We start from the raw sequence: 27804 nt of genomic DNA on the forward strand, positions 1-27804 counted from the left end.
ACCTGGAGCATTTGTTTATTCCTCTTATTGAACCCGCTGGCTTGATTCGATTACGTCCCTGGAAACGCATGTGCAAATTGGATTTCCAGCCTTTCGAGGGCACTGCCTTCCGCCGCGATGTCTCCGGCGACTGATGCCAACTCCCCGCTCACGGTAGGACCGAACCGGTGTTAAGGTGCCAATGCCCACAGCTTTCAGCTGCTCGTTGCTCTCAGCGAGCTCCCGGCCATAAATAAATGACTTTTACCCTCGAGATACGCGTTAGCAACAACTTAATAATCTCTTAAATTAAGCGGGCTGAAGCACGGCCGTTCCTCTGTTGGGCGCCTACTGGATAGAAGGGTCTGATGAAGAAAGACTGAGGGGAAAAATAAAAGGATGTCAAATTGAAAAGCCCCATGGAGATGAATGCGAGATAACCAAGAGAAAAACATTTATAGCCTGAGTCTCAGCTGAAATGATTTCCCCTCCCAGGCAGACGGATTTCCTTCTCGCCTTCACGGAAAGCGCCCAAAGGAGAGCCGCCGCGCGGGCACCTTGGGGTGGCGATAAATCCGGTGATCAGAATCAGAGCAGACAGTTAAGACTACACAAGTAAGCAAATTTATTTTAAGACGGAACAAATATCGTGGCAAACAACAATATGCAAATTCGGTTGAGAACAGGGGTAAATATCAGACTTTGTTTTCAAATCAATATAAAATATAGTCAGATTTTATTTTGTCCAAAAAGCAGCTCGCGTCGGAGGGAGGTTGGGAGGGGACGGGTCCGTTCACACCATCCGAGGTGTGTGTCACCCGCAAAAACCTCAGGCTCGGGAGGCAGCTCCTCTGCCAGCAGAGATGAGCGATGCCAGAGGAGATGGACGTGCCTTTGGGAGCTCCGACTCCCCCTCGTCTCCAATTTTCTGCTCCCAATTCTCATAAAAAGCCAACTCTTGCCACAGAGCAAGGGGCAGGTTCATCCCTTCTGAGACCCACCTACCGGCTCTGGGGATGCCAGCTGCTTTTCAAGGTCGGGCATCTTTGAAGGCACCTCCTCTTCCTCGCTGGCTCCTGATGGCTCGACCTCCTGTGGCAGAGCCTGAAGAGCCAGCGAGGGATCAGCTCACCTCCGATGCCGGAGGAGGAGCTGCCGCGGCGTGAACGGGATGAAATCCCCTCCCGGCTCGAAGGTGCTGGCGCGCTGCTTTCTAGAAAAGCCATCCCAAAATAAAAGCAGACATAGAAAACATTAGATTGTCAATGATGCTTTGAAACAAATTCAAGTTTATCACGCTTTTTTTTTTGTGGGTTTTTTTGTTTGTTTGTTTGTGGTTTTTTTTTTTTTCCCGTGAGCGTGTGTGTGTGTGTGTGGACTTCATACAAACAGACAAAGAAAGACGTTGTGAACTTCAAGCTCTGGCTCGGCATGTCGTCAGTTAGCATCCCCAGAAGCACCATCGGATACGGAAGAGTTAGCACCAGAGAGTTTGGAGGACCTAACTGATAACATGCGTCATTTGGAAAAAAACCTGGGGCCAGGTTGGGAACTGGGGGGGGGTGGTGGTGGTGGTTTGCGGGGGGGACATGGTACAGTCCATTAGAAACAATACAAGGCAATTCATGAGTTTTCATACAGTACAATACAGTCACTGATCAATTAACCCTTTCAGTACAGTACATGACAAGTAACACTTTGCACCCTGTTAACACTAGGAAAGGAGGCTTTGGGATGGAGGGAGGTGGCTGGTAATTTAACCCTTTTCTGCCTTTTTAATTCCAGGGTCCGCCGATTGCTTCGGCTGCTTTTCAGAAGCGCCTCCCTCCCACCCCAGCTCAGACAACTTGTCCCCAAGCCTGGCTCCCGGAGGGGGGATGCGCTGGGGGACCGGGATGCCTCCAGTCCATCCGCAGCGAGGTTTTCACCCAAATTGTGCCGGTTTGGCCAGGGAAATTAGGAGAGCCACCGCCCCTCTGCCCCCGCGCCAGCCGCTGAACCCATGGGAAAACCTCAAATTTGAGTTTCCCCCGGATCAATTCTGGTGCCGAAACGCGCAGAAAGGGTTCAGAGGTTGAGCTCGGACAGCCCCAAGCCAACCCCACGTCTTCCCTCGGGCGTAGTGAGAACAGGGTCCATTGGAAAAGTGCTAAATTACAGTACATTGGCATTTCCATATGTCAACTATTGAACAGCAAAACAGATTGTTTGAAAACAGAATCAGTATCGTACAGTAAGTTCACACTTAATTCTTCACCGTTTCTACACTTGTAACACATGCATTTTATTTCCATTAGTTTAATGCCAGTAGGACCAACATCCTCCAGAACAATGATCTAACATTAAACAGAACTTCCTAAGAAAAAATATTAAGCATCACATAAAGTTTTCAGAAAAACCTGTTAATTAGCATCACAAGGTACTCAGATTTACATTCAGGAGTTTTCATGCCATGATTTAAAACACCTTTTGGTTAATATCCTGGGGGGGGGGGTGTGGAGGGGCGGGGGGGAAACAAACCCAAAAAACAAACAAAAAAAAAAAAAAAAAAAAAGGAACAGTTGGGGAAATAATAGATTTATCTCTATGTTTACGCGCACGAACACACATGCGCATAACACCTGGATAGGTGCATGGGTGTGTGCGCCTTTTGAGACTGCTTCCTGCAATGCACAATCTGTTTTGATAAACTTGACTCATTTCAAGGGCATTTGCATGGGTCCAAAAAGACTTGGAAGGAAACGAACGCTAAACTACCGAAGCAAATTAAAAAGTCTCTCTTGGAGAGAAAAGAAAAGGTCGGTAAAACATCGCCTGTGTGCCATCACAATGCGCTTCTCATGAGCTATCTTAAAACCCAAAAATCCCTAACAAGAGCTCTTTTCTGCCTAAAAGGTCCTTCCAAAGCAAGAGGTGCTGTGCTAGGCTTTGCGTTTGGGGCACATGCAGGAGAAAACGCCTTGTTTTTTTCTTTTTCTTTTTCTTTTTTTTTTTTTTAACCCTCCCAAAGGATGAGATGCCAGCTCCAAGGGGCAAAAAAACTACACCTACAGGGGAAAATAAAAAAAAAACAAAACATCTTCCCTGTCCCCCCTTTCTCGCGAGCTTAATTTCCAAGGACACAAGGAGACCGGTGAGCTCGCCGGGGGGGTGAAATTTCCAAAGGGTTCGCCTATATCCTCGTGACAGTGAGCAGGACGTAGGCTCCGAGTCACCGAGGTGCTTTCTGAAGAGGCTGTCCCCTCGGCCGCTATCGTTTTGGCGGGGGGTGGGGGGAGGGCTCAGATATAGCAGCAACATCGCCAGGCGCTATTTCATTACAGCTAAATTTGCAGGGTTAATTGGGCTGGGGGGAGAAAGAAAAAAAAAAAAAAACGGAAAAAATCTGGATTCTATTACGTTTCCATTTTTAAATGCGACTATAGAGGATGTAAGAGCGTAACACTTGGGGCTGCTCAAGGTTTGCGCTTTTTAACCACCTTCAATTCCCACCAAATACCCAAACCCATGAAGGTCTATCAAAGAAGGAAGCCTGAATTGAACCCAAGCAAAACCAGCCACCGCGACTGGAGCTGGTGGGGGAAAATCCTTCATCTGCTGCAACAAGCAACCCCAACACACCCATATTTTTGGTTGCTGAAGGCGATTTCCACCACGTCCACGTGCTAGCAGTGTAGGAGAAGACCTAATTCACTTCTCTCTGTTCGAACTGATCATGCTGGAACGGAGGGGTTTATCCATCAAGTGTCACCGGGGAGAAACTCCCATCAAGGGGTGTTGCCAGAGAAGGACTTGGATCGATTATTGGCTCGTCAAGGAGGACGAGCAGGAGTCCCCAGGGCAGGTACCCCAGCTTGAAGGAAACGCAGAACTCTCGCGACCACCGTGATTTATTTGCTGCCATGGAAAACCCACGAGGGCTTTGAAAGAAGCGAAACACCATCGGTGGGTTGAGAGGGGACGGTTTGGGACATCAAAACCCCGATTATTCTGCATCCCAGGGATCATCATCCCATTTCAAATCCTAGAGATTGATGACTACGTTTACTACAAGCTCCACCCTACGGATTTCTTGCTGGCAGGGGAGCTCTGGTCCCCGACCATCTGTACTGAAATACCACAGGAATTTAACAAGAATAGCAATAGACATCTGAATTGCCTCCTAACACGAGGCCTGATCAACTCCTAACACCGCGTTCGAAATTCAACGGCAAACCCCGTGGTTATTATGCTCCATCTTCTAAATCATCTGCGAGTCTTTTTACTTAAAAATACCTTTTTTTAAGTTTAAGCCCACGATCAGTCTCAACAGCACGCTCAGTACAGGCACAATGATGGCTTTTATTGCAATGGCTTGAGCGCAGTCTTTACGGACACCAGCATCTCGGACTGGTTTTTAACTTGGCTGTCCCACGGACTCAGCCTGCTAATGCGGACCGGGGTCTCCTATCAAAAACTAGAGCGTCTGCCCCACGTTTCTCCCGCCGGGTCTGCTTCGCGTCCTGCGGTCCGCTCAATTCCAAGTGTCAATTAGACGATCTTGCACCATCCCGATGCCTTTTTGAGACTTCTCCTGTGTCTTTGGTGTTTTTAAAAGCCCCGCGCTTGGGTCTCCTCAATGATGACCTCAAAGTTTACAACCACCACGTCTGCCTGGACGTCAGTGATTTGGGTGTCGGTTCTGTTGTGTTAAAATAAGCTTGGATGGGTTAAGTTCCCTAATTTATAAAACCGCTAACGGATACGTAATGGAAGTCAGGCACCAGGCAGTGGTCACCTCGAAATTATCTTCTGATGGCCTCTACGTAATTAACACCGCGCCTAAGAGGCTAAATTGAGACTGGGGGAAATAAACAGTTCAAAACTCAGTGCTAATAGTACTTACAAAAGTGCAGTGCTCGATATAGTCAGAAGCAAAGTGACTACTAGTACGTAAAGTGCTAGTTTCAAAGTCGGTTTGGTTCGGTGTCCGAAACACGGGTGGAACGCCCTTGCGGGGGGGGTTCGCTGGGTGAGGGGGGGGGGGAATTAAGAAGAGACAGCACAGCAACTGCACATGCCACACCAAAAGTGCTTCAAATCACACCGCCGCGGAGAGACGCATCACGCTACGGCTCAGCTTGTGAACACGGACGAGCAAACGACTTTGACACCTTTTAGGTTATACGATAAAGAACAGCTCCATTAACTCCATCACTACAAACCCATTCGGAAAGCAAGCGGTCACAGCTTACGAGAAAAAAAAAACAACAAAAACAAACAAAAAACAAACAAACAAAAAAAACCATCCCCAAAACCAAGCCAAAACCCACCCCAAAACCAAGAGCCTCTCGGAACATTTACGAGTCTTTGCAACTATGATACTCAAAAGTCTAGCAAAAGCAACCCTGGAAAGCCTGCACAGTGCCTGCGACAAGCTTCGCCGACGCTTTGTCATGCACTTTACGGAGGAGTCGCGCCGCAGACCGCCTCCTTTTACACGCTATCTTACAGTTAGCCTATTTACCTATTTATCTGTGGTTTGCTTTTTTGTTTTTCTTTTTCTTTTTTTTTCTTTTTTTTTTTTTAGCTTTCTGACTATGCATTAAGCTGGCTTTTTTCTCTTAACCACCCTACCAGTCGAAGGACAATTAACGCAAGAACAAGACGATGAAGGCGGTCTGGTAAACACTGATGTTCCTAACGTCCCATCTTCATTTTCATGAAGGAAAACGCTCCGGAGAAGGACTTTGGATCAGCACGCTTCTGGGAAGAGGACGGAAAAGGAGGACTGATCCCGAGGGACCTCAGGCACTTCCCCTTTCTCTCTTTAAACACTGCGCTTCCCACCGACTGTCCCATCGCCTATTCCAGCTGCTGACAGCTGCTTTTTTTGTTCCCTCGCATCGAGCTGCAAGCCCAACCCTACCTTCACGCCCCTGCTGGGAAAGCGAGGACTCCGCTGGCTGGAAACAGGGTGCAGGAATCTCCCCGCTACGGTCCGCCTTGGTCCCAGTCCTCACCCTGGGCTGGAAGCGGCTCTTCGCAAAGTGGGACGCGCTCCAGCAGCGCCCTTCCGTCCCCCTTACCTTGGGAGCTCCGCGCTTGCGAAAATAGGGTGTTTTCTCCCAAAATGGCAAATGAAAAAAGGGGCAGCCGGACCTTCAATTCACACTATGTTTGAGTAGGTACCCCCCCAAAAAAAAGGTCACTGAGTAGCGTAAGTGGCTCCCCAGCCCTGCATCCATCGCCGTCAACTCTCCCAAGTGGTGGACAAGGCAACATCTGGGTGTCCAGCATCTGGTGCCTCTGAACCGGGTGCAAATTTTTTTTTTTTTTTTTTTTTTTTTATGGAGAAAGCTCTTTTTAAAACAAAAGCATTGGGCTTGCTGGAGTTGGCAGGGTGTGTTGGGTAGGCTTCGGGTACAGCTGCAAGTGTTTTCCGAACCAGAGAGCCAAGCACCAGGGAGATGGTTTTTCAGAAGCAGAGAACAGTAACATCCCAGGGGAAAAAAAAAAAAAAAATAGTTACAAATCCAGGTCACTTATTTCCACTACTGCCACAAAGACCTGTATTTTTTGTTTATTGGAACAGGTTGCCCAGGGACGTTGTGGCTGCCCCATCCCTGGAGGTGTTCAAGGCCAGGCTGGATGAGGCTTTAAGCCAGGTTTGGTCTGGTGGGAGGTGTCCCTGCCCAGGGCAGGGGGCTGGAACTGGATGATCTTTAAGGTCCCTTCCAACCCCAACCATTCTATGATTCTACGATTCAAACGAGCAAAAAAAGCAAGGTCGCGCATCCAGGGGCTATGGATGTACATCCACCTTTGCAGACACACAACTGGAAAGAAAGGAGCCTGGAAAAGACACGGGAGCTGGAGAAGGGCGGCGCAAGATGGGCGGTAATCGGGGTGGGGGAAATGGGGGCAACGCAACCATCTCGGTCCACAATCCAGCCAAGAAAATTGCTGAAATGATATATCCAGTCTTGTTGGCAAAGCCAGCAAGGTCTGGGGCGAGCACACAAGCGCATGTCCGTGGCCACCACCCTGCCACCCAGCAAGGAGCAAGTCCATCAGCGATGGAGAGCAAGTGCTACCGGGCAGGAGTGTGCCATCTTGCATGCCACGGCTTTATTGTAAATGATGGTGGAGTTCCGTGGGATTAAAAGCAACCGCTGGGCAAAGAAGCATCTTCCAGGGCCGTATTCCAGCCTGATCTTGCAAGACTGGCATCTATCACCATTTCCTACATGGAAGCGCTGGGATAACATTGGGTTGAAGTGCCGTTGACCTCAACTTTGAGACGGTTGAGGTCTCAGCGTTGACCCAAATGTTGGGTCCCAAGCATTGTATGTACAGAAAACTTAGCAGCGTCAAAACTCCCGTAACAAAATTGCTCATTTTCCAGGTCTTTTTATAACATATTCTTTCCTGTCTTCCGATTGTAAGGATTTTTGGCAGATGATTTGGAAGTGGATCGTAAATCTGATGCTAGGACACTGCGTCAAATGGCACACTAATTTCCTGCGCTGCTCTCACAAAGAAGTTTTCACATCGCATTGTGTTTTTGCGGCTTTAGTTTGTGTCCTAAGGACGCACCGTTGGCCACGTCTGAGACTCCTTGCAATTTTGCCTCCACCTGGACTGGCAACCCTGTTAAATTTTTAAAAAAGAAAAGTTATTACAGGTTTTCTGGGAGAAAAAGCTGCGTGCTAAGCCCGTGACCTCACCTTCACCTCAGCTCTGGATTTTGAAGGCATGTGTAAAATCCTGCTTCAGCTGGCACGCTAGATTTTCACCTAAATATTCTTGGCAACTTTTCCAGTCTCCAAAAAAAACAACTGATTGGAAATTTTATTAGAAGCAACGTTTTATTTTTGGAGGCGGAGGCTTTTGCTGCGTTGAAGCCTGCAGATATCTGTGTGCTACAATTAGATGTTGATTTTCAGCGGCGAATGAAGTGATTGCCCAGTAAAATGCGATTCCAGATCGCTCGGTATCAGAGGCGTAATGCGTACCGAAGATGCAGGGCCATTTTTAATTCTATGCTAATTATCTCAACAAAAACCAGATCCTGCTGCGGAAAACCGATTGCGGGAAGAAATAATCATCCATCTTTTGTAGTTCTAGCCGTGCTGCTCAAGACGCAGCTTATTTACAAAATGGCAATCTCCAGAAAAAGGCTGTGTTATCGTTGCCTGAAAAAGCTGTGTATACTCTGATAGGTACTGCTGCCCTTCTGGGGGTGCGCTGCCTGGGAAATTCCACTTTGAAACTAAACGCTATAAACTTAAAGCGTGGAAAACCGCGTCCCGTTCAACAAATACCATCTGTAGGGCTAACGCAACCCGTCGTTGATGCTCAGAGATCCCTGCTTTGAAATTCACCCTTGCGGTTTAGAGAAGAAAAATCACACGGCCGTTAAATTATTGATACGTGGAAAGATGCTTTCAATAAAAGCATCAATGAAACACCAAAATGAAATTCCAAAATGCAGACTTTCTGCATTAAACGTGGATAAGAAGCATCTTTCCCCCCCCAGCATAAAAATATCCATCGTGCAGGATGACATAAAAATGTTCTTTTTTGTATGCAGGAAAGAAAAAACCCAATGTATAAACCCATGAATTTGGAGAGTCACTGTGAAAGGGATGAAAGAACCCCCAAGCAGAGGGGCATGCAATCTGTTTCGGTTCCTCCTGGTACCACCGTAGCCCCTGAAGAGGCCATCGCACATGGTTGCACCGCAAGATGATCTCATGGAGACGTGAACCTGCACCTTTGGGTCACAGCCACGCAAGACACCAAGTCCTCCCATTGCAGCAGTTTCTCCTTGACCATCAAGATACAGTCTTCATCAAAGAGCAAACGCGTCCAGGGGAGCAACGGGTACGTGACAATTTTATTCACGAGGACCTCGCGACCACAGCGCCTGCTTCTACCTGGGGATACCACCACCACCAACTCGCTACCGTAGAAAAGGGCTCTCCTCGATGTTCTCCATCTCTCCTCTCTGGGTATCTGCACGCGTTGCTAGACGCCGATGATGCCTGCGTCCAGCATTACGAGACGCGTTCCTGGCGGGCGGCGGAATAACTCCAATCCTTCACCCTGCTGTAACGACGGTGCCTGAAGACGGGAACATTGGACCACAGGGACCGCATGTTGAAAGCAAAACATTTTATTACTGTCGGTTAAGCTTCATAATGCACACTTAGGAGTAAGATAGAGGTTATATGGAGATCACTTTGCTCGCTACCAACTACAGCTTCTGGGATTAAATGCAGCAGCTGTTGAGCGGTGCATAATAGGACCAGTGGAAAGAAAAAGAGAATAACATACAGTTGAAATGGTGTGGGGGGGAATAGCTTGGCAGAAAACTGTCCCCTAACTTGAAATTCAACCAGAAATAATTATTTTTTCCACTGCACAAAAAGCCACAGCGTCCTAGACAACAGCTGGGGACCAAGTACTGCCCTTGAAAGGCACCTCTCCAACTCAACACCCACCTCAGCATCTACCACCTTGTACGGGCGCCGCAGCATCCAAACACAACACGGGAAGATCGGAGAGGACCGCCTTCGCTTGTGGGGGAGGGCGACACCTCCACGGTCAGCGGATCGAGCCTAGGTGCAAAGCGGGATGCTGCAAATACAGCAGCTCCTTGCTCGTCTAATCGCAACCCCTTCTCGCGGTACACAGGTGTTTATCGGAAATTTTGCGTCGCCGTGAAGGCAGAAAGGTGGATTTCGACTCGTACACGACCCGAATTCAGCGTGGTTCGTGACAACACTCTGCAACCGCTCGCCTGGTGTTGACTCAGACGTGTGACTTTAGCTTTGTTTTCTTTAAGTTCCCGTGCAATGTTTTTGACAGTAAAAGCCATCCTGAGATGGTTTCTAAAGAACGCAAGTTTCTTCCAGCACAAACTGCACCTTCAATCTAAGATCAAAAATGTGGTTATCTTTCCTAGAGGTCAGAGGTCACGGAAAAGCTATTTTCGACCATCTACTAAAGAATTGCTAACACAGTTTAACAGAGCCAGCTTTTTTAGCCCAAATCAGTTTACCTTCCAGCCAATCTTCCGCAAGCAGCTTCAAATTGCATCAAACCTTATCCAGAGGAACACGCCATTCTGATCTCCCCTTTCCCGATATTACAGCTCTCTTCTTAGTGTCATATGAAATTCAAGGGAGAGGGAGAAAATTCCTTCCCTAGTAAAAGAGGACTCCAGCTATTGCGAGCACGGAACTACCGGATTTTCTTCTAGAAAACAAACTGCTTGGCTGGAAAGGTGGGAAGCTCTTGGAAGACTGAAAGCCCGGAGGAGGCTGCTGTTTAGGCTGAGGCAAGTGAAAAATACCCAGGTCTTAGCCTTTTGCTTGTTCTCTTTTGCATCTTCAGCCTCATCGAGAGGAAGAGGTCAGCATAGGTTTTGAACAACCAGAGAGAGCAGCTCTAGGGCTTATTGCAACAGCTCGAGGGCTGCAGTACGGAGGAGGAGGACGAACTTCACTTTGTGGAGAGCCTGAAAAGGTGAGGAAATTGGGAGGATCTTCCAGTTGGTGCTTTCTCTTTCTCCTCCTGTGGCACAGAGGAGCTGAGAAGGCTGCTTCTCTCTGCAGGAGCGTCCTTCAGAGCCTGTTTGGATGAGATTCGGAGGCAAACAACGAGGGTGGTAGACCAGTCCACCCCAGAGAGCCGCCATGCTCTCCAAAACCGCCTGCAAAGTCCAAGCTGTGGCTCGGTCTTCACTCTTACCTCTTGGCTCACGTCTCAAGAGCTTGCTCTTCTAACTTTCTGTTCCTCTTTTGGGGTGCTTGCAGAAATACATTGCGGGGGGACATCTTCTCCTTTATAGCTTAGCCAGCAAAAGCAACTGCATCTTTGCCAGGTTTGGAGTTGCAGTCCCTTCCCGTTCTTGGATCATCTCGGAAACGGCAAGAAGCTTTCAAAAACCGTGGGCTGCTCTCGAAACCTTGTGAGGCTGTGGGTTGCCTAAAAAGGGATCAGCACGTTTAGGGAGGTTATCCCTACTTTAGAGGGTGTCTCCTAAGAGCAGAAAAGAGGTGAGAAAAGCGACAGGTTAAACTGCAGTTTGCTGCTGCAGGGAGGAGTATGTGGGCACCACTTCTGCCTTCAGCTCTGGATTGTGGGTTTTCTTGGGGGCGCACACATATCAGGACAAAACACGCGCCGCTGAATAAACTGACAGTTTTAAGCTGTTTTGAAAAGAAAAGGCTCTGTAACATGCCTTCACCACGATAACCCACAGCTAAAAGCTGGCAGCATCCATTGAAAATGCTCATCGGGTGACTGCAGCACCTCCCTCCTCTTCTTTGTTTTGGTTTTTTTTTTTCTTCTTTTTATTTAATAAGATAGCTAGAAGGAACTTATCACTTGTTAACTCAAAGGGTGACCCCCGACAGCGCTGAGGGATGACTGTGCTGGCGTGAGCAGAAAATGCTGTTACCGAGCGGAGGGGCCGGGCTGCAGCAAGCTGACGTGCAGACTGCCTGCACGAATCCCAGGATAGAAATGTCCGTACGCTCTCCACAGAGCACCAGACAAGAGTTAAAAGTCCCACGAGGCAGAAAAGGATGGCTAAAATGGTTGGGCTCCTGCGGTATCCAGGATAAAGCTGTTTACGCCTTCCCTTTGCGGTTATACATGTGGGCGGTGGTCCCTTGCCTCGCTCAGGTCTCGGTTGCCACTTTGACCCAGGTCCCACTTGCAGGCTCTGATGGTCCCCCGTCCTGGCGGCTCCCAGCATTGTCTGCAGCAACCGGAGCCAGCGCAGGACTGTAAAAGAGAAGATGGGAGGCTTGGCAGAGGCACAGCTCTTATCTCAACATCTTCGTACCCATTTTGCTGTGGGCACGCTCATCCCGCGTACCTGAATCTGCTAACCCACATCAAACCCTTGGGTCGATTCCCAAACTGACGTGTGGAAGCGCCTTGCTGTAACGCAAGCAGAAAAAAAGCGACTCCAATTATTCTGCAACCAATTTAAATGTCCTGGGGAGGATGAAATCCTGGCAACGTTTAGCTCAAGCCGCGGACTTCCAGGCTGCAGCCTACTTCAACGGAACAAAATTAAGGTTACGCGTAGCAAAGGATCCAGGCAGAGCATCGAGTTGTGGCGAGAAGCAAGAGTCGAAGCTCAGAGCAATGCTTGCTGCAGACGCAATAAAGCTCGTCCCCGGGGAAGGTGTTGTACGTTGTCGACAAGCGAGATGTCGCACGGGAGCTGTCGGGAGGAAGCAGCCTACGATCAGCGCATCATCGAACCGGCCCCAGGTAACTGGTTCACGCAACCCTACTTGACATGAGAACGATCACAGGGGGAACGAATGGCTGTGTGGTTAAATAACTACTCCTTCGCGGCGGCATCAGCCCAAGCCCCACAAGAACCTGCCTCAACCTAGAGGTAACGTCTCCCAAAGCCCCACCGTCCCATCCAGCGGCTGCAGGAGCAGATGAGAGCTGCAGAAGAGGATGCCTGCGGTCCCTGGGATGGTTAAAGCCGTAGCATATCAAAATAGACACAGAGGAAAACGACTTCCTGGGAAAAATATAACCAGCTACGCGTCTTTTTTGTCCTACGTCGGCTGCAGCAGTCAGCCAATGCACGGGGATGGAAGGAACCGCGGAACGTTTGGGCTTTGCACAACATTTCCAGAGAGGTTCGTAAGCAAGGGCTTAAAAAAGGTGGTGAACTTCTGAGGAAAACCCTGATTTAGGGCTCTTGAGCCAGGTCGCCCACGAGACGTGAACTGGCCTGATAAATACCCTTAGTGGTCAAGCTGGGAAAAGGAACAGCACAACCAAGACCGGGCCCTGCGAACAAAGCGAGAGGAAAATGACCTATCCGTTGAGCCATACAAACATCTACAGGGGTTGCCACCCACGCTGCTTTAGAGACCTTCATGTGTTGCAACCAGACGGAGCCAGAAATAAAATGCCAGTGTAAAGGATGCGCTCCGAGATAACAGGCACGAGGTTTGGTTCACCTCGTAAAACACAGCGCCTATTCTCAGCTTTCTAAGCAAGCGTTTGAGCCAAAAAACTCTTTCCCTAATTTTACCAGGATTGGGGCCGGGGGGGGGGGATTATTCAAAATGCCTAAATTAAAAAATTTCACCGCTAACTACAGCGATGTGCACACAACCTTCGGGAAGGGTCCAACAGAACCCTTTGATAGAAAGAAAGGGCGGTGATCTCATCAACAGGAGACACGCTACAGCTTTAAAGGACTCGAACGTGAAATAATTTTTGATGATTAGGGGCGGAATGGGAGATAAGACATGTTAAATTGAGCCCAGCTGACAAAATCCCCTTGCCGGAGAACTTCTGGAAGCTAGAAACACATAAATGGTTTAGTCAAACAAAGTTTTAGGGCTGGCCCTTGGGTTTAGTTCTTCCCCTGCTATTTACCGTCGTGAACTGGCAAAAGCATCGGAGCTCAAACACAGCAGTCTGCCCCAAAATCCCTCCCGGACTGGAGCACTAGCCACTAAACACAAGCACACCAGTACAATCCTGCACCTGCCACAAAAGGCAACGAGAGAAGAAAAGAGTTCGCTTATTTATGCTTTAAATATGCATGCATTGACTGAGTTATAGGATCGAGGATAAATATTACCACGAAGAACTGATGCAAAGCCTTGCCCTCTGCTCTCGGCTGCCAACGGCCTCTGCACATCCCCGCTGCGACGCCTAGCTGGGGAAAAACTCTTTTAAAAGCGGCACCAGCACAACGCTACAGTTTTCAGATTCTTCTCAGAATTTATTGATGCCTCAGCAAAGAGACTGTCCTCACAGGCAGCTCGTTCCCTTGCAAATACCTGCTCTGACCAGTGCTATAAAAATCTTGGGAGAGTTCAAAAACGTGGAAGAAAAGAAAAAGCGGCTATCCTGAATGCATCCCAGCCAGAAACACATCTGTTGACCGCAGAATGAGTTGCGTTTAATCCAGAGCACCGCTCCGTCACCTCTCCTCTGCCTGAACCTACCTGCTGTCTCTGGCCTTAGATGCTTCCCGGAGGAGGGACGGGCTTTTTACACCAAAAATTCCCAACCCCGCAGCGGCACAGCAAACTCCCCCGCGCTGGGCTCAAAGCAAAACCACCGATTTGCACAGCAGCAGGGGTGGAATGGGAGATTGCGGAGACGAACCGGCTCCCGCTCACCACCAGTTACCCAGGGAAGCGGTGGGAGCGATGTGAACGCCAGGCTTCGCCCCCGCTGCGCTTCAGCCCACCCTTGAGAGGGTTAACGCCAAACGGCAGGGATAATTAATTTACGTTAAAAATACCATTGGCACATTCAGCCTCTCCCCCTCCTAGGAAGAGGAGGGACAGAAGAGCCACCGTGGCTTGACAGATGTTAGTCATACGCTTAAATGCACCTCTGGAAATATGGTTGGATATACGTGTCCAGTGATTATAGAGTGTCTGGAAATACGGCTGGATATACGTGTCGAGTGATTATAGAGCAGCGTGAGAACCCGCATGGAACAGGAGGAACTTCTCTCTACTCATACCTACCCAAAACTGTCGGATCTCCTCCCGGTAAAACTCTTACTAAGGAAAATCCAATTAACTTCCAGGGTGACCGAAGGTGCTGGGAGTTGGGGAAAAAAAAACCCAAAACCGGGGTTCTTCGGGCAGTTATCTGGCCTGGCTGGGCGGGTGCTGCTTGCAGCGCAGCCGGGAAGGAGACGGCGACACAACAGCATTAAGACAAGGCAGCTGAAAGCCTTTCCTGGCGTGACTTGGAGCCTCCCCAGCCAGGAAATCAATAGAGGGGCTTAAAACTTCCCTGGAGGAAGGAGGGACGTCCCCGTGGAAGACGGAGCCACCTGGGACTGAATGTCTTCCTCACTTGGGGGTTGTCTTTTTTTTTCCGGGTCCCGATAACAACCCGATGGTCTGATTGGGATCAAAGCAGAACGAGCCCTTCTTCTGTGGAGCATTTAAGGCTGGAAAGGTCGGGGAAAGCTGAAATTCAAGTTGCTGGCCAGTTTTGCTTCGAGATCCCGATTTGTCAAGCGACAAGGATGCCGAACTAACGCTGCAGAAAATCAGAAAATCCATAGATGTTAAAGGAGGGAAAGATGGAGCACGGAGGACGATGGCAGGAGAGGAAACGGGAGAGGCCGAATGAGCAGGGGGACACACGCACCAGTTCAGACAAAAACACAGCTGAAGCTAGCGAAGTTCACGTAAATATTCTGGTGACCGTTCACATTATCGCAGGCCGAAAATACACTTTTCTGGAACAATCCTTGGAGATTTGGGAACACAGGGGAAAGCCTGTATTTCCAGATAAATCAGCGCAGGGAGCTCGTGTTGTCGCTAGATGCATTCTTTACGTCTGTGTTTAAAGAGGTGTCTTGTCGGCGCTAGAGTTACCGCTTTTATCGTGAAGACGGGGCGAGTGCCGTAATTGCCAGTATTTAGGAGGATATTTAATATTTAGGAGAATGCCTGTTGACGGGCTATTTATTCTGTGTCCTCTTCAGAAATAAGCAGAGGCACGAATGATAGACGGTGTTCTGCCGCCCCGCCACAGACAGATAAAAAAATTTATCGCAAAGCTTTGCGGAAAACGTGCGCCCTGGTATTTTCATAGTCTGGATTTTTTATAACTATTAAAGAAGGGCATGAACTACAGCACAGACGGAGAGCGAGGAATGACAGCGGCTCTACCAGAGAGGACCCGGGAGGACGCGGAGTCACGAACCGGTCTGGAGGCAAAAAAAAAAAAAAAAAAGATTACTGGGTGTACAAAACCTTGCGTCATTTGCAATCCTTCCGCTCGAAGGTGGTAAGATCGCAGTGAAAATACCTCTCCCGATTTCGGATTCTGTAATTCGGGATTCGAGAAGAAGACGGACTCATCAGAAAGCAACGAGAACATGACGAGGGCTAAAAATCACCCTTGGCGGAAGGCTCTGCATTTGCTTAGAAACGGATGGAGAAGGGACCCGACAACAGTCTTTAATTACGTAAAAGAGCTGCAGCAAGGAAGGGAACAAGCTGTTTCCCTAACTCCTCTGGAGAGCACGGGCTGTAAGGCAAAAAGGGATGGAATTAGATGGAAGCAAGGGAGACACGGGCTGGAGAGCAGGAAAAGTATCTGAGAGTAAGCAGGGTGAACCACCGGAACAGCGTGGGGAGGGAGGCCGGGAATATCTATCACTGGACATTTAAAAGAGCAGATTTTTTTACAGGTTCTTCAACTTGGGAAAAATATAGACGCTTTTTTCAGGTGCGGACCATTAGAGGCACCCTTGTGCTTGCCAACTGAAGTTTTAGAGTCGTCTGGGTTATTCCTGTGTAACTTTCGGCAGACCACCGAGCGCCAGTCCTGCTGAAAACCAGTTGAGGAAGGGGCCGGGTTTAGCTGGTCCCACCTCTGAATGGGGGACCGCATGTTCTCCAGAGGTCCTGGCGGCCAGCCCGCCTGTGATACAGCTTGTACAACGTCCTCTCGTCCTCCTCGCCCTTCGACTTCTTTGGTCTTCCCTCCTCCTTGGAAGGGAAGTTGGAGGAGGAGGAGTTCTTGCGAGACTCCGTCTGGGATTGAAACCCCCAAATGTATGGAACAACCCGGTGTTATCGAACAATACGCCGATACGAACGGTACGCTTCGTACGAAACAGCGGAGAATAAAACCAGTTGGAAAACAAAGCAAGCGAAGGTCAGGAAGTGCCGGAAGTAAGGATTATCTGAGTAACCTTAATTCCGACTGCTTTGGGCATATGCATAGAGAGCTTAATTATACAATCTCTTGCCACTTTCCCTGCACCTCTAGCATATAGGTTTCTTTCTCATTCATCGTTCTGTACGCAATCCAAGCCTTACCTATGCATACCGTCCAAACACTGCAGACGTATCTACTCAGTACACTGAATTTCTTCTTGTTTTCCTTTCAGAGGCCGTCAGTATTGATCAGTACCAGATTCATCACAGAAACTCTAATGCCAAACGGTCTCGTCTTTGTCACACCCCTTTGAGGTAGGGAGGTATCATTCACCCCGTTTTATGGGTGGGGAAGATAGGCACAGGCAGAATAAAGCCAAAGCGGTTGGAGGTAGCGATGGCTTTTTTCACAGTCCTCGCAATAATTACAGCACAGCTTTCAACAGCTGGTAACACCGACCGCTTCTGGACATCAGACCAAGGAGAACCAACGCCGGTGCCCAGGAAAACAAGTGGTGACCATCTGCAAAGAATTGTGTTAAAAATGACGCAAACCCCTTTTGCAAAGACAGGCACGGGGTCTGTTTCTTGAAAGCCACTTCCTTTCCCTCCCATCCCCTCCAGCCTTCCCCAACACCTTTCTCCGGCAATGGAAAAGAGCAGCTGCCCCATGGATATCGTGACACTCCGGCCACAGCCCCGGCTCGTTCCCAGAGCAGGAGGCAAGGCTCCGGTGAAACGCACCGACGAGCATCCATAAATGGGGATGGCACGAGCAAACCTGGGAAGAATCAAGCCACTCGAGTCTTAAAAAGCAAGCTGGAAAAGCAATAACTCCATCCGTCAGACCTGCTTGGGTTTTGTCGGCAAGACTCGAGGTTTCCAGAGCGCGTTGCTGCCGGACCGATGTGCCCCAAAGAGGAAGGAGACCCAGCCAAAGAGATCCTCGAGAGGAGCGTTAGGATCCAGGCTCTGCCTCCTTCCCCGGCTCTGCGGGGCGCCACGGTGCCACCTATTCCTCCTACCGCCGATAAAACCGTCGTCACGCTCTCCCCCAGAGCACGAATCCCATCCTCGCTTCCCGCCGCCCCCTCCTGCCTTGTCTCTGCTCTTCCTCAGTGGGAAGCGCTTATCTCTGCTCTTCCTCCCCCTCTCCCTCCTCGTCGTGCCAACACTGCGCGCTCAGAACAACGGCCAGATGGGAATACGCGTTAAGAGCCTGAGGTTAACCCATGTCTTCTATCCCACGTACTCTCTGCTTGTTTGGAAATGCAGATTCTATTGCACATGATTGTGTGGCGTCAAGATTTAGCGCTAATAGTACAGTACGTCGGTATTGCTTGTGAAGTCTATCTCCCCGCTCGTATTGCACGTTGAACATCTCCGATATGGAAAACAGAAAAGACGAGAGACAATGTTTTAGCATCTCAAAAGGGAAGGACCTATTGGAAACAGGAAAAAAATTACTATTTTTAATATGCATATGCACATATATATATTTAATATTCCTCTCTCCCTTCTCTCTCTCTTAATTTGTGGGTCACGCATATGAATTCACCGATGTTGTATCAGCACTGCGCTTTGACAGCTTTAGCTGTCTTCCAGCAACGCACACGGAGGGTGATCTGTTCCTCCAATTAATCCCTGCGTGGCAAATGATCAAGATGAAGAAACAGCCAGACGCAAACTTCCGCCTGCGGGATGGACTTCCCCTCTCCCCGCGGTTAAGAAACCCATCTGACTGGCTGCGTTTCCAGCCAACAACTCCAAGGCAGGAGCCGCTATGCTTCCCTGTGGGATACCAGTACGTAGGATGGGTCTGAAACACCTAAAAGATGGGAGTATGTCTTTTTTTATTTATGGCCGCTACTCTGTAGCGAGCTAGCAATTTCCATGTGCCGCTCCAAGCGTTTCGAGGTAGCCTAGCAATCAGGAAGATGAATTAGCAAATTGTTAATGATGGTTTTATTGGGGTGGCGGCCGGGCACCTCGAGGCTGGGCCAGTACCCCTGGATACGGTACAAACAGAAAACACACCCAACAAGCGTGAAAAGGCCAGAAGGTCCATCCAGCGTACACCCTTCTCCAAGTTAATGCTCATAAGAGAGCCCCGAGGCTGCGGGTTCACGTTTTGCGTGATGCCTCGGCGTGTGGAAGGAACAATCTAACTACATCCATCACAGAAACGCCAAAATGACGTCCCCCTTCTAAAACCTCAATTTACGCATTGACATTTCCAGAAAACCCATTTTTAATCCATGTCATATCAGGAGTTCTTGATATTTTATTTTACCTCGATGCTTTAAAATACTGTTGCTTTTACGGAGGTACAGGCGGGGAACCGAACGCGGGCGTGAGAAAATATTAGGAAGAAAAATCGGTGTCAGCCCGTGAAAGCTTCTGCAGATTTTGGAGGAACAGAATAGCGCAAGAACTGCCTTTAGCTTCATTCCGACCACCCGAGCCCAGAAGCACCTTGTCCCCTGGACAGCTTTTTTCCTGTGGTCATGACAGAATTAGGCCATTTTTAGGCAAGACCGGATCACCCCCAAAACATCCACAGCTGTGATTTGGCAGCAGTGACGGGCTGAGCGATAACGAACTGCAAGGGTGTAGGACACGGAGGGCAACCGAGACCCTTCCCAGGAACCACAGTCCCGCGCAGGTTTTGCTTCTACCCAGAAGAAAAAAGCCTAACGGGTGAATCCTGTTTCTCCAGATGCTCCAATTTGCTTGGCTTTGCATCTACGCAATGAAATTTTAATGACTCCAGACGAAAGCGAAAGGACGGAGGGGTCAAGAGAAGACACCACCGCGCTAGCATTAATAATGTACAGGCGATGTCCCCACTGCCCGACGGGGACCGTGCCCTACAGCCGGGAAACAACTCGTGTATTTGGCATCCTCCGCAGGTTGGCTTAAACCCGCTGCCACCTCAAGCCACCGCCAACGCGCCCATCCAAGGGGACAAATTCCACGGTCCCAACCTGCCAGGCACTTATGGGGATGTATCACCCTCTCCCAGGAAATCTGGGAGATGATGGAGAAGCTTTGCTCCCCGCAAATGCCAGCGCTTGCGCCGGCAGGATCAACACCGGCGTGCGCTATAGCTTATGATATGTCAAGTGTAGCCTTTATTTCCGCTCTTGCTTGGATAAACTCCTGATTTCGGAGACGACCTTTACTCGCAAGGAACGGAGGGGTAAGAAGGGAAAGGTGAATTTAAGACATCGCAACACATTAAGGAATTAAAAAGAAAGGGCATTTTAATTTTGGAGGAAGCAGCATAGAAAATTAAACGGAAGGTATACTTTTCTGAAAGAATTATTTTATAAATTGTATATATCTAGAGTGTATGTACAGCAAAAATAGGAATGCCATGGAACTAAAACCGCTTATTAATTAATTTTTGGACCTGGTGCAAAGTCAGCGTAATAAATGACTACTCTTGGATAAAGGGGCTGCAAGCCAAGCGAGCGGTAGGCTTCTTGACCACTACCAACTCCCTTCCCTGTGAGTTTAGGTCACATCAAGAAAATAATGACGCAATCATTAGACTATGACATCTTAAGCAAAAAAAAAAAGTGTGCTGACATTGATTTTGGTAACTGTTTGCTCTTTTTTTTTTTTTTAAAGGATGGGTTTTTAATACTTCTACTAGGGATTTTAGGAACATGGTGGTACAGGTTTGCGGCGCCGGGGGTTGTAAAACGGCATTGAAACACGACGTGGCCGGCAATACCTGCAGCTGCCTCTTCCTTACAGCTCTCACCTCACCCCGACGACGCCTCCAAGGAAGAGTTTTGCCTTCTCTTGACTACGTTTTCCCTTGCAGAACTGCCGAAAAGCTAAGGGATGAGAGTGCTTAAAAGCAGAAATCTTCCAAGGGCTACGACAAACAGCACGCCACCAGCTCTCGGTGAAATAACGCGTTTATCCAGACCGATAGAAGGAGAAAACCGCCCCCTCTTTTAGACTGCGTACGTCAGATAAATAAGATTATTTCGCTACGAGCTACTACAGGCTACAATATACTCACATAAATATATTAATGCCTACATGTGAATATGAATTTGTATATATCGGATACAGATAAGAAACACGACGACGAGTAGATTACCAAGAACTGCTGCAGCTTCTTGCTGGGCAAAGTCCGTCATGCCAACTTGACGTGACGAACCCGCGACAACCCGGGTTTTGCCATCCTCCCCCTCGCTGCACCAGTGCAAAACGCTTCCCGACCCTTCGTTAGCGTGCCCCTGCCTCCATACTTTACCGAGAAAGTTGGGTTGGGCTCAACACCTCGGTTCCACCTTGGAACCCAAACCTCCATGGGTTGGACTCAACACAAACTCCCTCCCCGGCTGCAAGGGAAGGGAAGCCCCCTCAGCCTTTTCTACCTGGGATAGGGTTTTTAAGGATCGCTCCAGCTTCTGTGTCCACAGTGGGGAAAGTACGAGGGAGCTGCTGGATTCGGCTTTGTTGGAAGAAAGCTCAGGTTTCAGCCTCGGCAGCAAGGTCGGGGGCCGGATTTGCGGAAGGGGCGAGGAGCCGCAGCGATGGCGGAGCTGAGGATGCTCAGCAGCTCTGCAAATCGCAACTTTAAAAAGAAAAAAAAAAAAAAAAAAGAAGAAAAAAAATCATCCCACTCTTGGTGGTTTGAGAAGATCCTCAATACAGCGGCCTGTCCTCCTCTTAACATACGAGCGGAGCTGGACCGAGCAAGTACGATATAGGTCTCCAACAGACACGTGCATGCGGGAGACGGCTTCTTTCAGCATTCGACTACGTTACCGAAGCATCCCCCTACCAGAGCGGGAGCAGAAACGTGCTCCCGGTATTATTTACACAATATAAAGTGCATTACGATTCCATTATTGAACTGACAGACTTTCTGCCGGGGACCATACAATTTCGAAACAGAGGCGAGGGCTTGAATAGGAAATTCTCTCGTGAGAAAAAGAGGTTCAGACTGATGCTCTTCACCCTGTCCTCCTAAGGATTGTTTTTTGGCCGTTCTTTCTAGTGCAAATAAGCTTGTGTTTTCTCAAGTTTAAGGGACATGGCAGTTTCAGGGCGTCGGGAACAAACATTTAAAACGCATTAGGGATTCGGCGTTCCCGAGCGTCTCGCCAGGCGCGAGCAGCCCGCGGCATCGCCGCTCTCGGAAGCTGAAAAAAACCCCAAACCGCGCTGCCAAAAATAACGAGGAACCCGTTTCCAAATCTCACCGTTCACGCCTTGCATTGCTACGTTTCCAGTGAGTCTGTATTACCCTCCAACGACAACATCGGCAAACATCGGCGCCTTCCACGGCAGTGGAAACCCACGGCTAGTGGTTTACCCACGGATGATCAGCTGTGAACGTGAAGATCCCAATGCAATTTTTAGACTCTAAGGTGCATCCCGCGCCAGGGGAGTAAATGCATTAGCGGATCCTACGGGATACCGAGCCCGACCCGGTAGCCAGCGGAACGCTGAATTCCTGGGTGATATTTACAATAAACTAATGCCATTCATTAAAAAAAAAAAAAAATAATAATAAAGGGGTATTTAAAAAAATGGGCAGCAACAAGGAAAGCCATTTAGCATCTTTTCTTTTTTGAAAACGGTGAAGAAAATATCCCTTTCCAATCGCTTTGCCCGTCGCAAGGATTTTCCGCCCCAACGCTACAGGAAGAGAGGGGGGAAGGCATGATCGCTTACAACACAGGAGGCAAATTCCAACGTAGGAGCTTTTACGATCCCTGGAGGCAAAGGCGGGCTGGGACAGGGAGATGTCAGGCTGGTAGGGGAGGAACGCCGCGTCGGAATGGGAAGGGGAAGGAGAGCCTAAAAAGCGTGTACATTCATAGCTCCGGTTTGTTGGAACAGAAGTTAATTTTTGACTCCAGGCACTGTGATGGGCAGCAGCAGTTAGCGATACGCTAACGTATGCGTCAAGGACTCATTCACTAAATTCTGGTTTCACACCAACAACAGGATGTAGAGTTATTTTCACGTCAGTTTTGTTTTTTGTGGTTTTTTTTTTCTTTTTAATTGACCTGTTAAAATCATCGGGACCGAAGCCCTAAGAGCGGCGAGGAACCAGCACCCCGTTTAACCTCCTGCCGATTCATCACGGTCCGCTAGCTGTTTGAGTGGTGGAGCGAGAACGTCTCTCCGAGAGTTGAAAAAAAAGTACCTGAAAGAGCGATTTCCGCAGAAACGGATGGGAGTATTCGACACTAAGCCAAAGGAACTGGTTTTTACCTAAAGGGGGAATCACCTAAAACAGTGAAATTAACTTTCTTACTTCTTGTCACAACCGTAACATTTTCCTAAAGGTTCTTTGGTGACTTTGGTGCAAGCTTTTCTTTTTTTTTTTCTTTTTTTTTTCTTTTTTTTTCTTTTTTTTTTTTTTAAAGTTAAAACAGATCGACGAGTTTTAGTACCCAAACTAAAGTCCAGATTATCCTCTTGGTTCCCACCCCTGCCTCCCCAGCTTTTCTCGTGCTGGTTAATGACGTTAAACAGGTAATAGCGTTGGGATTGAGCGTGGCCGTGCAGCGTGCAGGTGGGGCCAGCCTCAGAGCCGTGAATGGGTCCGGTTGGAGATCAATAACGTTTTCTCGACAGATTAAAGAAAGCCAAACATGTAACGGCTGCATGGAAAAATAGCCGGTCCACGTGCACGCTAGGCCACACTGTGAAAAAAAACCCCCACGATTCAAACAATTATAAACATCTAATTAGACACAGTAACGTCGACTTTAAAAAAATGTTCAAGGTGGGCAACACATTATTGGAAGTACCCGCTGGTTTCAGAGGGAACGGAGCTGGTCGCCCAAGGGCTGGAAAAGCCCCTCACGTTACAACTAGTCATGTTTTAATAAGCAAGAATTTTCAAAATCTTTCATCAACCTCCTAAACAGGTAATTGTACACATTCTCCCTCCAGACAGGGAGTTTATATCGCGAGATGTAAAACTGACGTTACGCAGACTTTAGCGGGACGACCTCGGAACCCGGCGGTGGGCGATCGCGAATGGAATTGCTCGAGGACGGCCCCAGCTCTGAGCGGGTGGGAAGGGGCGGGGAATGGCAGGGCCACGGATATTATCTCCTAACGACAACACCTGTAACATCAACACGACAGAAAACCCGAGGCGGCGTCAACCACGGCTTCCGAAAACGCGCTAGGGGTTAAGTACGAGAGAGATGCCGTTTTATATGTATCTAATGGTGCACCAAACCCCCCAAAGGTCTTTCTCGCGGCAGGAGGAGAACAATGCCCCGGTGTTTCCCTCGCAGGGGATCTCCCCGCATTCATCTCACGTTTGGGAGAGAAGCCGGGAGCCTCAGTGGCGGCTCGGTCCTTCCACCTCCCAATACCCGCTCCACAGCCGCCCGCCGCAACCCGTAACCCCCCTAATACAAAAATACCTTTTGCACTTTCGGACAAAACGCGTTAAAAATAAATTAAAAAAAAATAAAAATAATCACCAGCCTCGCACGGGGCAGAACACGTAGACGAGGAGTGGGTTATTATTCATGGGGATTAGTTCAGAAGGCTTAGCGCTCGAGTAGAGCTTCGCTATCCTGGGATACCGGCGTTATTCGGTCAGCACAAAACTACCAAACGAATAAAAATCTTCCGCTCTTCAGCAGCACGTTATCAAGGTCTGACCAGTTACGGAGGTTTTACCCGCACAGAATATGGTTTCAAACTCAATAACCAGCAGATGCCGATTTTCAAACCTCTACCCCTCTCCTCATACGCAAACCAGCGGCTCACACGAAGTCTGTTTTCGTTGTCAGTGCCCTACGGCTACGCTGCTCAGCCTTTTGACCGAGTACAGGCAGAATTCAGTCCCGGAAAACCCGTCATAAGCAGAAACCGATACATTCCAGCATAAGGTTTGGGGTTTGGGGTTTTTTTTCTATCCCGTTGAAGTGCAACACAAGCCTTTTCTAGACTATTTAAAGGTCAGAGTGCCGGAATTTGTTTTTTTGTGCTGATACTTCCATAGTCTTCAACACTCGAAGCAGCTGACTCCTACGGACTCAGGAGGTCGGTACTTTCGTTAAGACATAGGGAGATGTTCGGGGCGTAATTCAACGTGATAACCAGACTCCTGCAACATTACGGACTGGAGTTAGCAAGAACTACCGGAAAAGGACTTTACAAAAAAAAAAAAAAAAAAAAGGGGCGACTTGAAATTACTATAGGTCAGTCCCTCTCACCAATTTCTGCTTGTTTTGTTTTTTTTATTTTGCCAAACGGCCAGTCCAATGCACTCTATTCGAGACCCTCTTGCTCTTCACCACTGTCCCCTCTGGCATCCATCCTTTTTTCTTTATGGCTGTTGTAAATTCTCCTCATCTCTTCTTCGTACTTGATAAAATTTTCCCCAAACCGTGTCCACGCTTTGTACGGAACCGTGATGGTGTTACGGTAGGGCGGCCTCACCTCACTTACCTTCAGGAAAATGCCGTACCTGTTGGATCCCACGTCGAAGTAGAAGCGCTTGTTGTCCACTCGGAAGGAGGTGCCCTCGGGGAGCTCCGGGGGCTCATCGCCTCCCCCTCGCCGATCCTCTATGTCCCCCTCGCCGTATTCTTCGATCAGCTGGACCAAAGCATCCCTGAACTCAATCATCCCTTGCGCCGGAAGGACGATCGTCTGCTCCTGTCCCAAGCTGTGGCCAAAATAACCCATCATGCCAGGTCCCCTGCTCATGGTTTGCCTAATCCGCAAGAAGCGCCCTCGCTGGTTCTCCTTCAGGTCCAGGTAATACTTTCTGTTGTCCCTCTCGATGTACTCCGTTTTGAGGACGCTGTGAGGGTGTTCTTCGGAGCCGACTGACGCCGGGGGCGAAGGCGGCGGGTGCTGCTGTCGCCTCCGGGGATGCTGCTCTTTGTCATTGCTGTGCTCGTGCCGGTGACCGTGGCCGCCTTTCAGGCCCAGGTGGGCGTAGTGCTCGATGAAGTCCCCCAGGCAGTCCTTCAGCTCGGCGGCCACGGACAAGGAGAGGGTCAGCTTGCTTTTCCTGATATTGTCCTGCCGGCCTCTTCCTATCCAGACCTCGGCGATCTTCAGGAAGCGGCCTCGGGAGCTCTGCTTCACATCCAGGTAAAAGCGTTTTTTCTGGATGTCCACCCTCTTGGAGGCCAGCTCCTGGATCTCCATGCAGCCGCCCTGGGAGGAGGCTGGGTAATGGTACTGCTGCTGGGACTGGGAATAAATGCTCCTCTGCAGGCCAGAGCCTCCCAGGTTCCTTCCTCCTCCTCCTCCTCCTCCTCCTCCTCCTCCTCCTCCTCCTCCTCCTCCTCCTCTCCCTCTTTCCATCTTTACCAATCAGCTGGAAATAATACATAACAGAGACAGAGATGACAACAGCAGCATCAGGGGCCTGCTCGGCTCCTCGGCAGCGTCTCTCTTTGGCGCTGCTCTCCCTACAAAGGCGCCTGCATCCCTCTCGGCTGCCACGGCACGCAGCAGCGCAGCACCAGCATCCCGGGTGCTCTTCCCCTCCCCGGCTCTGGCTCCCGACCTCCTCCCAGTCAAGGCAGCCCTCCTCCCAGTGCCACCCCCACGCCGCCCCCACGCCGCCCCGGGAGCCCTCCCTACCCTCCAGAGTCCCCATGCCCCCCCCCCCCCCCCGAGCCCCCCAGAGCCCCAGTACTGCCCTCCCAGTGCTCCCCACCGCTGCATCTCCTGCCCCAGTGCTCCCAGAGCTTCGGCTTCTGCCCCCCAAGTACTGCCCCACTGCTCTCCAGTGCCCCCAGTTCTGCCCTCTTGCCCTCCCCACTGCCCCAGCACCGCTCCCCAGTGCCCCCCCTCACTGCATCTCCTGCCCCAGTGCCCCCAGAGCTTCACCTTCTGCACCCCCAGTGACCCCAGTACTGCCCTCCAGTGCCCCCCATCACTGCATCTCCTGACCCAGTGCCCCCAGAACTTCACCTTCTGCCCCCCAGTAACCCCAGCACTGCACCCCCAATGCTCCCAGAGCCCCAGTGCTGCCCCCCCAGCACCCCCATCACTGCATCTCCTGCCCCAGTGCCCCCAGAACTTCGCCTCCTGCCCCCCAGTGCCCCCAGTGCTGCTCCCCAGTGCCCCCCCATCACTGCATCCCCTACTCCAGTGCCCCCAGCTTGCCACCCAGTGCCCCTGTACTGCCCTTCCCCTGCCCCTCAGTGCCCCCCCAGCACTCACCCCCTGCCCCTCCACTGCCCCCCAGTGCCCCCAGTACTGCCCTCATGGACCCCCTGCTGCCCCAGTACCGCTCCCCAGTGCCCCCAATCACTGCATCTCCTGCCCCAGTACTTCACCTTCTGCCCCCCCCCCCCCCAGTGCCACCAGCACGGTCCCCCTTCCCCCCAGTGCTGCCCTCCTGCCCTCCCCACTGCCCCAATACTGACCCCCTGCTCCCCAGGGCCCCCCCAGCACTGACCCCCTGCCACCCACTGCCCCCCCCCGCCCTCCAGCGATCCCAGTACTGCCCCCCCATGCCCCCAGCACTCCAGTACCGCCCCCCAGCACCCCCCATCACTGCATCTCCTGCCCCAGTGCCCCCGGAGCTTCACCTCCTGCCCCCCCGGGCGCCATCGGCACGGTCCCCCTGCCCCCCAGTGCCCCAATACTGACTCCCTGGCCCCCCAGTGCCCCGGTACTGCCCCCACCACTCCAGTATTGCCCCCCAGCGCCCCCCATCACTGCACCTCCTGCCCCACCGCCCCCAGAGCTTCACCTCCTGCCCCCCCCCGATGCCCCCCACCACCGCCCCCCAGCCCCCCAGTGCCCCCAGCACCGCACTCCTACCCTCCCCACTGCCCCAGTACAGCCCCCCTGCCTCCCAGTGCTCCCAGTACTGCCTCCCAGTGCCCCCATATTGCCCCCCCAGCACCACATCCCCTACCCCATCGCCGCCCCCCCGCCCACCCCTCCGTCCCCGCCTCTCCCCCCCCCCGGGCCCGGTCACTCACCCCACAGCGCCCATCGCCGCCGTTGCCCTTCAGCCGCCGCCGCCGCCGCCGTCGCCACCGCCCGCAGCCGGCGGCCCCGCCGCCCCCCCGCCGCGCAGAGCCACGGGCTGGCGCACCCCCCGCCCGCCTGCCCGCTCCGCTCCGCCCCGCCTCACCCCGCCCCGCCCCGC

At 50.6% G+C, this 27804-nt stretch overlaps 1 protein-coding gene across 9 annotated transcripts; it reads right to left on the reverse strand.

The window, feature by feature from the left end:
• Positions 1-25997, reverse strand: PURG (purine rich element binding protein G). 9 transcript variants are annotated; one of them, XR_010071426.1, is made up of 3 exons: positions 25147-25921; positions 15145-15709; positions 15019-15033 (listed from the first exon to the last, which is right to left on the reverse strand). XR_010071426.1 is itself a non-coding variant. In XM_063337321.1 (2 exons), exons 1-2 carry the CDS (start codon positions 25836-25838, stop codon positions 8992-8994), a joined length of 807 nt encoding a protein of 268 aa, XP_063193391.1. In that variant the 5' UTR covers positions 25839-25921; the 3' UTR covers positions 1-8991. The 9 variants fall into 9 exon arrangements, 8 of the variants coding, with proteins under 8 accessions (XP_063193391.1, XP_063193393.1, XP_063193392.1 ...); XM_063337321.1 differs by lacking the exons at positions 15019-15033; positions 15145-15709 and adding an exon at positions 1-9087 and having other exon boundaries at positions 25128-25921; XM_063337323.1 differs by lacking the exons at positions 15019-15033; positions 15145-15709 and adding an exon at positions 1-10956 and having other exon boundaries at positions 25128-25921.
• Positions 25998-27804: the final 1807 nt, after the last annotated feature.

The sequence above is a fragment of the Chroicocephalus ridibundus genome, chromosome 5 (genome assembly GCF_963924245.1).
Source record: "Chroicocephalus ridibundus chromosome 5, bChrRid1.1, whole genome shotgun sequence".
In the NCBI taxonomy this organism is placed as follows: Eukaryota; Metazoa; Chordata; class Aves; order Charadriiformes; family Laridae; genus Chroicocephalus; species Chroicocephalus ridibundus.